This window comes from Oryzias melastigma, linkage group LG10 (assembly GCF_002922805.2).
Source record: "Oryzias melastigma strain HK-1 linkage group LG10, ASM292280v2, whole genome shotgun sequence".
NCBI classification, from domain to species: Eukaryota; Metazoa; Chordata; class Actinopteri; order Beloniformes; family Adrianichthyidae; genus Oryzias; species Oryzias melastigma.
In genome coordinates, this window is record NC_050521.1 from 8283487 (window position 1) to 8296486 (window position 13000).

Here is a 13000-nt window from a genome sequence, read left to right on the forward strand (position 1 = left end):
TCACTACACAGGTTTTTAACCTTTGTGCTATCCTAGGTATGTTGACGTTGGGACTGAGGTCATCTGGATCCCATAAAACACCACGTTGAACTTTTTTTTTTCTCAATAATTTTTTTTGTCTTCACTAGTGTCCGTGGCAGGTATGAAATTCTGCCCCCCTTTTATCCCCTTTTGTCATGAGAGGGATAACATGCCAATGTAAGGTTCACCCCATGAGATAGCACAAGGGTTAAGTCGGTTTTAGGATTCTAATGCGTAATGAAAGTTAAACAAGGATGAAGTTTGACCTCAAATTTTGTAGCGATGTTTGGGTGGTGTTTCTTTTTAATTCACCAAAGGGTTTGACAAAGTATGATAGAGGAGAAATTAATAATTACAGTTGGATTGAATTCTATGACATCAAGGCCAGATCCGAATAACCCTACAGCTTCTCCCTACCCCTCCATTTGTAGGGACATTGGCGCTTTAGTGATATCCAAAACTCTTTTTTGTATCCCTCAACCACGAGGGTAATTTGTGTTGCACTCGCCATGGATTAGACACATATTTCCTCATGCATGTGCACTGAAGCACAGAAGTTTACATGTGTATGTAAGTAATGACTTTTTGTTTTAGAATGACATGTTTTAAGTTTTAGAACCAATGTTGTTATGAAATTTCTGAGTTACACACTTACGTAGATGACCAACGACTATTCATGACGTCATTAAGGGTTAGTAACATCCAAATTTGAAGACGCTACTTTTTCATAACTCTTTGTTTGGAGGGCTAAATATAGGGGTAGGGAAAACCTCTACAGGCAGGGGAAGAATTTGGATTTGGCCAGTCTTTCATATAAGAAAATCCTAGAGTAAGATTTGTATCGCTACGACATTTTGCACCAACTGCAAGTAGCACTTGTATCAGGTAGCAACAGAGCAGTGTGAACACAATGGGATAAACAAACCCAATGTAAACATAGTATCACATGCTCTTTAACCCATGTGCTGTCCTTGGGGTCCACATGACCCGACCCTTATATTTATGAGTGATCCATCCATGACAAAGGTGGACAGGATCTTATGTCTGCCACGGACACCAGTGAAGATAAAAAAATCATTGAAGAAAAAAGATGACCCCACTTTTAATGTAAACATGCCTAAATTAGCACAAGGGTTACATGTTCGCCAAGCACTATCTGCCAGCATGGCCATAAAAAAATGTGCATGAACATTTTTGCTGTTTTGGTTCACCAAACGGTCTACAATCTTGATATTTTGTGGGGAGCACATGCATGTCTCATCCATTTTTCACTCCCAGACAGCCTGCATCCACCCACGGGGGCAATTGTGACTAAGACGTAAAGCTTGCAAAGTTTAAGAGAAAAAAAACAAACAAAAAGCTTAGAAAGAAGAGAAGGCAGGTAAAGAACAAGCACAGAACAATGAAGGACATTTTTGTCAACTTTTTTTGTGATTTAGTTTTCCATTGGATCAGGAGTGTTAAGCAGAAAGCATGCTAACACAAATTTCTATCATAACTGTTGGACAAAAAAATGGCAAGTAAAAGTCAGAGCATCGGTTTAACTTTAGATTGATGTTAGCAGTAACGATCTTGATGCAAACATAAGCTTCCTGGTGTGACTTGTGCAGGCTCTGGTTGTTTTCGCACACCGTGAAAACCACAATTTTTGCTGTTTGCTTTGTGCATTTGCATGAGGCAACAATCTACACATGCACCCGAGTGGAAATCACATCTGTTCTGCTGATCGTCTGTGGCTTTGAGCAAAGGAAGAGAGCTAAACGGCAAATAAGAATAAGACTGTGAGGTGGCAAACACAATGTAAAACCATGGAAATGTCTTTTTTTTTCGTTATATAGAGCTACGTTTTAGAGAAAACATCTTTATAGAAACAATAAAGGGCTCATACTGTTAATATTTATCGATAATTCTCTTTTTAATCAAATTGTTTGACTCCATCATGTGCAGGCAAACCGCAAACAGAAAGCTTTGACTTCATTTTTTGCTCCAAGGCGTGAGATTGGCTGGGAGAGGCAGGAAGGTGTGTGCGGCGCGGTCCCTGGCGCTTGACGGAACCATGTGAAGTCACAACAGGCGGGGCCACATGGTTAGATCAAGCACAAGAGACAGCTGCACGAACCAATCAGAATGCTGGTCCACACAGGAGGAAGGCGGGGCAACAGAGAGCCGCACCAGTCAGTCAGGAGGGTAGGTCCAAACAGAACAGGCAAGGCAACAAGACAGCTGCAGATCCACACAGGAAAGGCCAGAGAACCGCCCACAAATAGCAACACAGTGTCCATCAAGGTCCAAAGAGGAAGAGAGGTGCAGGGAGAGGCAGAGGACTGCGGAGAAGGGATGGGGGCGGGGCTAAAGCAAAGTTGTGAACAGCTTTAGGAACATCTCTAATTTAGCTATCCTTTCGGAGGTGTCTTTTTCTTTTTAAATGGTCGAGCTCCTGCTGACTTTGGTAAGTTTCTGTAAAACTGATAAACCTTTTTTTCCAACGCCAAGGATTTACTAAACCATAAAACAGACAAATTAGAAATCACTTCAAGCAAAATTTATTTTTTATGTCCTTTTTCTTTTTAAATAATCTTCCCAACTACAGAAAAAATAAAAATAAAAAAGCATAAAAATATTAACCAAATGCTCTTTTGCATTCTGGGAGTGATTGTGTGTGTGTGGCCCTGCTGAGGCAGCGATTGTGCTGCCTCAGAGAACTGACGCGGCCTGTACTGTAATTACTGACACTCATGGTTTGGACCAAAGGAAATGTCAGTAATTACCAATTAGTGAATGTTTCTGTGCTCCAGTAAACACAAATCAAGTTAGGGTTTTATTTACCATAAACAAAGTATTGAATCCGTCTGACTTGTGCTCCTAACATATAACAGTTGACATGCTCGGATTTTATGAGCTTGGAGGAAAACTATTTAGAAGTCACTTTTGGTATCAATAATACAATCCTCTTCAGGTTTAGTCAGACTCTTGTTGCATATATTGACTGTATATGAGAACTGGACAGACGGGGTGTGATGTTCTCTCATAAATTGAACTTTTCCAACATTCAAATTCAAGAGAATCTGTCAACAAAACATTTGTAACATTCAAGGTGAGACCACATGCTTTTATTGAGGCATCTGATTGGTCCGTTTATAAACTGAATAACTTGCACAACTGAAATGTTAAAAAAAGGTTCCAGATCAATAGAATGACTGAGTAACAACTGTTTATTTTGGCTTCTTGGAACCAGCAGATGCCAGGGGGGATTAATCACTCAGTCCAGTTCTCGTATACCGTCAAAGAAAGTCTTGAGGTTGACTTGAATTATAATTTACACTCTTTAAACAAGCTCAAACCAATCTTTAGATGTGTTGTGTGAATAAAACAGGAGTAGACTGACTGTTTGACAGGCTGGTTTGTACCTTAGTGCCTGAGTGAAGCTATTACTTACCTGTGCACCTGAACTTCTTTCCTTTGACCTGGCTGATTCTCTTGTTAGCCAGCCTCCTGGGGTGGCTGCAGCGCGCTCCGCTGGTCTCAATTGGGTTGTCAAATAGGTAGTCTGCCAGCCACTTCAGGTGGCAGTCACACATAAAGGGATTCTGGGCCAGATGACTGTGAAAGGGAAAGAAGTGAGGAGAAAGAAAAGACCTGATGAAGCCAAGAAGCAGTCTTTGGATATTCTTTCTCTTCCAGTGGCAAATCAAGAAAACTCAAGCTTGATTTAAAAATGGTGTTTGATTTGCTGTCCTGTTTTTGGTGAATTATAGTGAGACAAAACTTTTGAAAATCTAAAGAATTTTAACAGATTTCAGCAGCATCAGCTGACCTTAATTGCTCTAAAAGAAGACAGTTACACACAAAAAAGTCTCTCTTGTTGACCCTTTAACACCAGAGCTTTAGATTCAGTCTTCACATTCCTTCAACTACTGACAAAATTAACGTAATTCCAGCAGATTCTGAAGTTGAAAAAACAACTTTAAACAGCTATGCAACACTTTACAAACACAAAGTTGATATTGTGTAAAGCGGCTTGTAAGAACTTTCCGAATCTTTCGTTGATCGCGTGAACGGTCAAAGATTTACAGCATGTCAAAGAGCGTGTTATGCAGATGTCACTGGTGACAGCTCCAGCATTAAAGGGTTAAATGATTTACAACTTCACATGATAAGATTTAAAAAGAATAACCATGACTAGAAATGTCCCAATCAGGTTTATTTTTGCCACGCTCTCATTTCAAGAGGTCTGATTTTGGAAACCTGCTGATCCCGAGTCCGGATCCGTTACTTTTACAGTAGACATTTAAAAAATGGGAACATTTAATAAACAGATCCAGATTTTCTCCAATTATTATTCATCTTGTTTTATGATTTAACACTTGAAAATGCACTTTGTGAAGAAGTTTGAAGAATCCAATTAAAGTAGTGCAACCATCAACGAAAATTGTAAAAATACATTAGGTATTAATAATCATAGGAGAAAGTTCAGTGACTTCTAGGTTTAGGATTTCCTGGACATTTTTGATCATATTTGATTCATATCTCCATTTACAATTCTTGGAAATTAATATTGACCTTTTTCCAAAAGTATTGCTGAAGAATACATATAATAATGAGTTTTCATGACTAGATCATACCAATAAAACAATTGATCAGTTTTGGTTGTTTTGAGACATTATGGATTTCTGGGTTTTTTTTGTATTCACTATTTCCCAGAGCTTTCACTTTGTAGACGGCCCCTTGGCTGCCGCCTCACTGCCATCTCTCTGTTGGCAGCAAGGAGAGAGCCATTCTCAACCAAAAAAACGACAAAAACACCATATTTTTTCTAATGAAAAGCCTTTGTTGGTCTTTTTTAGTTAAAGGACCCATATCATGCAAAATCAACTTTTTTGAGCTTTAAAGAGTAATGTAATATTAAATCCTCATGAAACCGCCCCCTAAAGCGGTATTTTGAGCCACTCTCACATCTCTGAGCATTCCTCTAAAACCCTGCTCTCTGAGCACCAGCCCCTCCTAATCCACAAAAAGTGGGTCCTCACAATCATGCGGATGAACGTGGGAGAACAGCCCCTTCCCGAAAAGAGTCTGTGCTCCTAGTGCCGCACCCAGCCTAACACACACCCACTTTCTCTGCAGAGCTAGCAGTTATTGGCAAAACACTTTCATTTTAGCCTCGAATAAAAAAGAAAAAGGAGCTTGAGAATTAACTGATGTTTCATTAAAAAAAAATAAATAAATAAATAGTTTGCAGATCAGATCAGGACATCCCTAGTTATGATCAAAACTTATTTGGCAATTAAAATAGGCAGGAATGATCAAAACTGGCTGCTGCTGCCTTTTTGGAGATGGATTATATAATTAACAGTCTGTCACTTCCTGTTCAGTTGAGTTGACCTGAAGCCGTTTCCTCCAGCTCCATCAGGTCACAGAGAAAAAGCAGCAAAGTCACTTCAAAGTAATTTGTTTCTGTCTTACGGTCTCTCCCCTTCTGAACTCGCCTTGAATACTTCACCAGGGAGGCATCCAAGAGGTCAGCTGCCAATTAATCTGAGTTTATGACACAATGCTGACACCAATATTGCTCTTACAGAGTTTTGATGGAGCGCAGGGGGGTGAAGAGGCCTTTGCTGATGGTTTGCAGCTTGTTGTCGTACAACGACAGCAGGCTGAGGTTTTGCAGGTCCTGGAAGGTGTTCACCCTCAAGCAGTTTATTTTGTTGGCATTCAGCAATCTGAAAGAAAGAGGAGTTCACATCTGTAATTCAGCTTTCTGGACGCAAGAAAATAAAAATGTAAGCACAAATTCGTGAAATAGAAATAGATGGATTTCAGCTCCACTAAAGCCCCTCCCTCCCTCCCCTGTACCAATGAATATATATATATTTTTTGTGACACACAAATCAGAAAATTACAGTTTTATTCCTTTTTTTTATCTTTTCCAGGGCTGGAGGGAGACATCTTACTCTGCTTGCGTCATATCTGGTTTTGATGGCTGAGACTGATGGTGACAGGGACGGATAGGGGAGCTACAGACAAATGGAAAGGACAGAAATAATGGAGCGGGACAGTGAGGGAACAAGTGAAAGATTTCATTTAGAGTGACGGCGATTTACATTTAAGTGAAGAAGGCTGACAGAGAAAATGCAGGTATGGAAAAAAAAGGAAATGAGAAATATGACTAGAAAAGTTGCATTACCTGCGATAACACTAGTGTGAATGCTTTTTGCTGAAAATGGTGACGGAATTTACTTTAATTGCAGAAAGGATTTGCTGAAAATGCAAAAGCTATTTGCAAAATGATAAAATGCTCAAAAGATTGGAAATTTCACAGTTATCTATAAAATAGCACTGAGGTTGACTTTTGTGGTAAAATAGTTTAAAATGCCCTAATATAAGCCAAATTTACAAAAATATTTAGGTTGTTGTTTAACCATGAGCTAAACTCCAAATTAGCCCAAAAAAACCTTAGCAGATGCCAAACTAGCCAAAAAAAATCAAGCTCATTGCTTAAATACCAGCTACGATCCAAAAATAACCTAAAATAAAAAAAAAACAAATTAGCCCAAAAAAGCTAGCTCACTGCTTAAATACCAGCTAAACTCCAAAATAGCGTAAAATTTCAACAAAAAAAACAAAACAGAAACTAAATTAGTCAAAAATGTTAGCCTGTTGCTAAAATAGAAGCTAACTCTAAATTAGCTTCAAAACCCCAAATAGATAACAAATTAGCCAAAAATGTTAGCATAGAAAAAACTAAGTACATCCGAATTTACCAAAAAAAAAGCTAGCATATTGCTTAAAAACTAGCTAAACTCCAAAATTGCCTAAAATTCCTCAGTAAACTAAATAGGTAAAAAAAGTTAGTCTGCTGCTAAAATAGAAACTAAACTCCATTTTTTTCATTACCATAAAAGATAAAAACATGACCTATGAATATATTTAATTCATGTTGCTAATCTATTTAAAAAGTTGAAATTTGAAGACTTTCTCATTCATTTTGTATAGCCATATTTTGCTCAATATTTCAACAACTTTATTGTTTATGAAAACCAAAAAAAGCAAGTATTAATGTCTTTTTCAAGCTGAACGTTTTGGCGCAAAGATTGCAGAAATTGCTGAAAGTGTGATTGAGTTTTTACGTGCCAAAAAAACATACAGAAAGAAGGAGGAGAATTGTGTGAATGCTGAGTAAGCATTCACACAATAAAGAGATTAAGGAAATGACAGGGAAGGTTTTTTCTTCCACCTTTCCCCCTTTTGTCCTTCTAAACCTCATTAGCTAATGTGCTTCCAGGTTTTCCCCCACTCTGCTTTACATCCTCCTTGTCTGTTGCTGCATTTCGTGTTGCCATGTCTGTCAGAAACCTCCTTCTTTCTTGTGCGTGTGTTACAGGTGAGTACGCCGGCGCTCGCTCCGTCTAATTGTCTAGAGGAGCGCTTGCATTGGCACACGCTCTCAGGTGATGCACGTACACACATGCTGCTCTGCGACACCTCCACGCCTCATTAGGCAGCTCACAGGGGGAACTAATTACTTGACACTGCACCAGTAAAACAAAGCAGCACAGAAAACGCGGCAGATCAGCAGTTATGCAAAGAAATAGACCCATCTTTGCCTATTAAGGTTTAATTTAGAATTACAGCATAATGTAAGAGAATCCATTCATTCTTGGGGGCCTGACTAATGTCTGAAAATGAGAGATTTTCCTCAGAGGCAAAACATTAAGTCACTTTTTTTTTGCCTGTTGAATGAACGCCGCCAGCGCCGTTTTAGAACGAACCAATGATGTGGCAAGATGTAAATATTAAGCAGACGATTATTTATTTGTTGAATGAGCAAAGTAAAAAATGCTCCTATTTAAGGAGCAAGTATGCATGTATGAATAAAAAGAAGTGCTTTTATTGCTTGCAGCTGCATCATTAGTTGAGGGAAATGATTCTCCAGAATGACGTTATGTCATGCACACTTTGACGTGATCACTCTTTCTGCTTTCTTTCACTCTTTGTGGTCCGTCTGACACTAACAGTATGTGGCTGAGCTCTCCGTCTTTCTATCATCCATACTTCCTCGTCCCCTTCCACCAGCCCTTCCTGTCTCTATCTATGCACCATGCATCCAAATGATCCTGCAAGCCTGTAAAAAAAGGTGTTTGTGGGTTAAATCCACTCATCCTCGTTCTCTTTGCTTCGCTTCACTTTATGACAGAAAAACCCTGAACGTCGGCCACTTCTGCAGTGGGCTGCGGCATTTGCAAGGACCATAAGCCACATGCGCCGCTCGCACAGCAGCAGCGCTGGAAATTTTCACTGCAGAACCAGTCCAAGCTGCTATCTGACTCTGATTCTCCTTCTGCAATCCGTCTTAGAGTTGAAGCGCTATGTACAGAACAGTCTGTATCACAAAATCTTTCAGGTTGAGAATTCTTGAGAATTACTTTTTCATGGACGGCCGATGCAGGAAATCAAGTGTTCTACATTTTATTGATCAACTCAAATTTAGACGTATTTTTTTCTTGCCTTCATTTTTACAATTCAGACTGCAGGAGCAATAATCTAACCAAAATTTCCAAACTCTTCTCTTTCCAGCCCCGTTTTACAACACATGATCATTCCTAGACCAAGACCTGGACTCTCTGGGCGACGCTTCCATCTCACTCTTTCAGTTATTTCATCCAATCAATTGTTTTGAGCAACAAAAGAGATGACACCAATCACTTTTTAAAGTAGTTCAATTTTGGAAAACATTAAATTGAATACAACTGTTGATGTGCGAGAAGATTACAGATAAAATAGAAGAGATAATATCGTCTTGTACCATCTTACTGAACAGTTTCCTGAAAATTGAGTTTTTCAGGAAGTGAATGTGAAGTGAAATAAGACAATAGTTCAATGCTAATGCTGGGAGGGATTTACATCAAATTTTAAGCTTTGACAGTTAGGATCAATAAATCTTCAAAAAAAAAAAAAAACTTCTTTAAACCTATTTTTATGGCCAGGCTTTTGACACGAGACTGCTCTGCAGGAGAAAGTTTTTTATTCGCTCTCGCTCTCATCAGTTGTTTTATTTTATTATTCGACTTATATTTGAAATCTTGTTTATTTAAGTGATTCACAACTTTCTAGAAAGAGTTACAAAATACTCAGATTTCCTTCATTGAATGCCAGTCATTTCTTCTTTTTTTCTATGAGTAAAAACAAATGATTTTAGTGTATGGTGACTTTTATGACTGTGGTCATAGTAAACCACCATATAAATAATTACATCAAACCACAGTCTGATCTAAGCAGAGTTTGGGGTCTAAAGATGAAACTTTTTGGGCCCAAGACAATAAATAACATTACAAAAAAATGTATTAAAAATATTTGCATGCAGACTATTCAAAATGTCTACCAATGTTTGTTTCTTAAGGGACAATGAAGAACCTCCACACAAGAACTTTAAAGACTCACTCTGGTAAATATAGTGTTTTTTTTAACATATTCTTGTGTCATTTTTTCTGATGATGGAGGATATGTATGAAGAAAATTCAAATTCAAATTGCATTTCTTAGTATTTCTTCATTCAAATTGTTGACATTTAGGAGAAAAAAAAAACGTAGTTTGAATAAGATTGAATTTGTGACGTAGAAAATATACAGGGCGAGCCACAAGCTTCCTGCTCCGCTCAGTTGATGGATCTATTTATAGACAAATAGATCCATGAATGTCTTTGTTTTCCTCGTCTGAGCTGGAATCTAAACCATAGAAGTGAATAGCTCCAATATTGTTCACCATTTTTGTTGCACCTGTAATGTTAGATTGGGGTTGTGAGGGGCTGTAAGCCAGCAGGAGAGAGTGTCAACTGATGGGGGATGAAAAGTGGGGGTGGGCTTACTCTGTGCCAACAGTCCCGCCCACAACTTAGAGGTAAATTTCTAATAAATTGCAGCTTAATTTATGTATTATTATTATTATACTTTTATTGTTTTAATTATTATTGTTTATTTTTAATCTTTTATGTTTTTAAAATTATGTATATATGAATATAATAATCATAATTTAAAAAACACATAATTTTAGTTGATCAGAATGGGTCTTTAAAAACTTAGACTTTACAAACGTATTGATTTTCGCTAATGAATTTAACCATAATGCAGTTATTATGCACAATTTGATACAAATTTGTTTTAATAATTTAAGGGAGCATTTTTTGACAAAGCCTAAAATGCTGTCGGGGAAAAAGTCACAAATTACCTTCCATGATTTAAGGCACAAAACAATCTTGTTTTATTTCATCTTTTATTCATTGCTATTTCCAATAACTGGTAGAAACTGTCTGCATCTTCCTGGCATAAAACCACTGTGGAGAAATTCATTCTGCTGCATGCTGGAAGGATCCTATGCAAATACATAAAGGCGTATGCATCAAGAAGACGAGGCGGACGTTACTCACAGAAGCTGCAGGGATACCAGTCCATCAAACAATCCCTTGGGCAGCTCAGCAATCTTATTTCCATACAGAACCCTGCAAAAGACAGAAACAGCGCAAAACCATTTAAGTTATACAATTTACAAAAAGCCTGGATGTTAAGATCTGACTGTGTGGAAGCTTAAAGGAACACATCGATTGTACTTTTTTTTTAATCAGAATTATGAATCATGTGAATATTTTGTTTTTTTGCAAAGAAATGTAAATGTAGTGGATATCTTTAAATTATATTATAATCAAACATAACTGCAATCTGGAAAACAATGTTTGTGGACATATGAAGGAAATTCTCAGCTTCAGAGTTATAATTCTTTACAGTTTTACTTTACATGTTTGCATGTTCATGAAAATAGTTTTAACACAACTACTTTTGATCAAAATTTCAAGACCCGTTAAGAAATTGCATGAATTTGCATCATTTTAACAAGGTTCTAAGTAAACTGTAAAAAAAAAAAAAATAAAACTAAACATGTTTAATTAGAAAGAAACAGGCTGTTCATCAGGTGATCAAATGTTTGGGAACATAGCCCAAAAACCCTGAACCAGTGCTGGTCTTAATTTGGGTCGAGGATCGTCCCATGTCTTGGTGGACAGCCCTTTAGATAGATCATCCGACTCAGTGCAGGTGACTTTTTTTTTAAGTTTTCCACTTTTCTTTTTTGCTCCGTGACCCCCTTCAAAAACATGAAATTCTACTGTTTTACTGCGTCCAACCTCATTGTAAGAGGTCTTGCTTATGCAGCTCAACCAGGGGCGGAGCTAGAGAGGAGGCAGTGACCCTGACAGTAAAAAGAACATTTCCTAGTTAGGGTTGGACACTGAAATATCAAATAGGAACCATTGTGATTTACGCGGTTTTACCAAAATCTGGACTTCAGTGGAGCTCGCTCACTCAACATGCCTGCAGACAGACAGGTGCTGCGGGGAGCGGGGGCAGCCTGCTCAGCTCTCCTGAACTGTGATGTTTTTCTTATTTTCGTTGAGACAAAAAAAAGGTCCAGACACACCCCCCGAGTGAGATCAAAGCCCCGGTAACTCAGACACGGCGGCTGAAGGGCCGGTCAGGATCACATTTGACAGGCTGCAAATTCGCCATGCGGTGAAAGAGTGGCGGGCCACCGGTTTGCAGCTCGAAGGTTGTGGAGCTCTGATTTAATAGGAACAGTGAGCACGTCAAAAACAACGCCACCCAAAATGTCAGTTTTTGAAGCGGAGGTCATAGGGTCTGTCTCATCTGCTGTTGATTACCTGCATCAGGTGAGTTTGGCCAATAAGGAGCTTCAACAGCAGGTTATTTTGAACATGTAGGACACTGGCTCTCGAGGTCTGGACTGTGAACCCCCTGATTTATAACCTTGTTAAGATCCAGCTGTGATAAATGGAAATTATTGCATTTTCTTAGCTAGTCTTAAGATCTTGTTTAGGAGAGTATGTCATGAAAGAATAAACATTATTTTTGCAGATTTTTATGAATCTAACTTGACAATAAAACTGAATATTTAGATGTCAAAATCAATGAAAAAAGGCCAAAAAGTGCATTTTCATGCTAAATGAAAAATAGAATTGATGAAAAATAACAATGGATAGCACAAAATCATACTGTCATGTGTGAGAAACATGATTTCCTTTGTTAATTCAATTTTTCTAATCAAACTGTTTTTAAACTAAATATATATTATAAGAACAGATCAAAATAGAATGATTATAAAGTGAGTTTCCCCTCAAAGGTTCATTTGATGTAAAAAACGAAAAAGCACACAAGAATTGCATCACCTGTTGATACTTTGTTCATTGGAACGCTGCTAGCTTTCAGAAAGAATACTTGGCATGTCATGCACGTCACGTTTCCCCACTTGTATGTCTGTCTCATTTTCAGGCTCCAAATAGATTCAAATTAACCTGTCCTGCATGTTTGTATCCCGCTCACAGATGCACATAACACAGACAAACACACAGCCCACCGCATTTCCAGCTTCATCTGTCAACACCGCCTGCAAATTCACTTTTATTTGCTAAACGTCTGGAAACACAATTGCTGGAAATCAGTTTGTTTACATGCCTGTGTCACACTTACAGTGAGGTGAGTGAGCGGAGTCCACTGAAAGCATCTGCAGCGATGTCAGAGATCTGGTTCTTGCTCAAGTCGCTGGGGAGAGAAGGAGCACACTGTGATTCAGAGTAATTGGGTTCGTTCTGCGCGGATGTCCGAGAGCGGTCTGACAAACGATCATTGGAGAATACATCAGTTGAGGTCAAGGCGAGGGGACAAAGAGAAGCGAACGCATAGGGGGGGGCAGAGCCCGTGTGCAAATGAAGGAGAGATTCACAGAGTGATGGACAGCTGAACACAACGGAAATGACACGGAGAGGCAGAGCCAGAAAGGAGAGGAAAAAGCTGCATGTTAAGTGCAGTTTGTGTCATTCACTTCTACTGTTGTGTGATACATTATTAAAAGCTGCTGTTAACAAAAACCTTCTCCAGGTGCAGATGAGTGAAAGGCTTCACGGCTTTTACTCCAATCT

General features: G+C 38.5%; 1 protein-coding gene across 2 annotated transcripts in view; it reads right to left on the reverse strand.

Moving 5' to 3' along the window:
* Positions 1 to 13000, reverse strand: part of slit3 (slit homolog 3 (Drosophila)) — a 301951-nt gene that overhangs the window by 65120 nt on the left and 223831 nt on the right. For both annotated transcript variants that reach the window (XM_024283656.2, XM_036214006.1), the window contains 4 exons: positions 12552 to 12623; positions 10442 to 10513; positions 5598 to 5741; positions 3458 to 3621 (listed from right to left, as the gene is read on the reverse strand). In XM_024283656.2, the coding sequence (XP_024139424.1) occupies positions 3458 to 3621; positions 5598 to 5741; positions 10442 to 10513; positions 12552 to 12623 (452 nt within the window). The remainder of the gene's footprint in view (positions 1 to 3457; positions 3622 to 5597; positions 5742 to 10441; positions 10514 to 12551; positions 12624 to 13000) is intronic.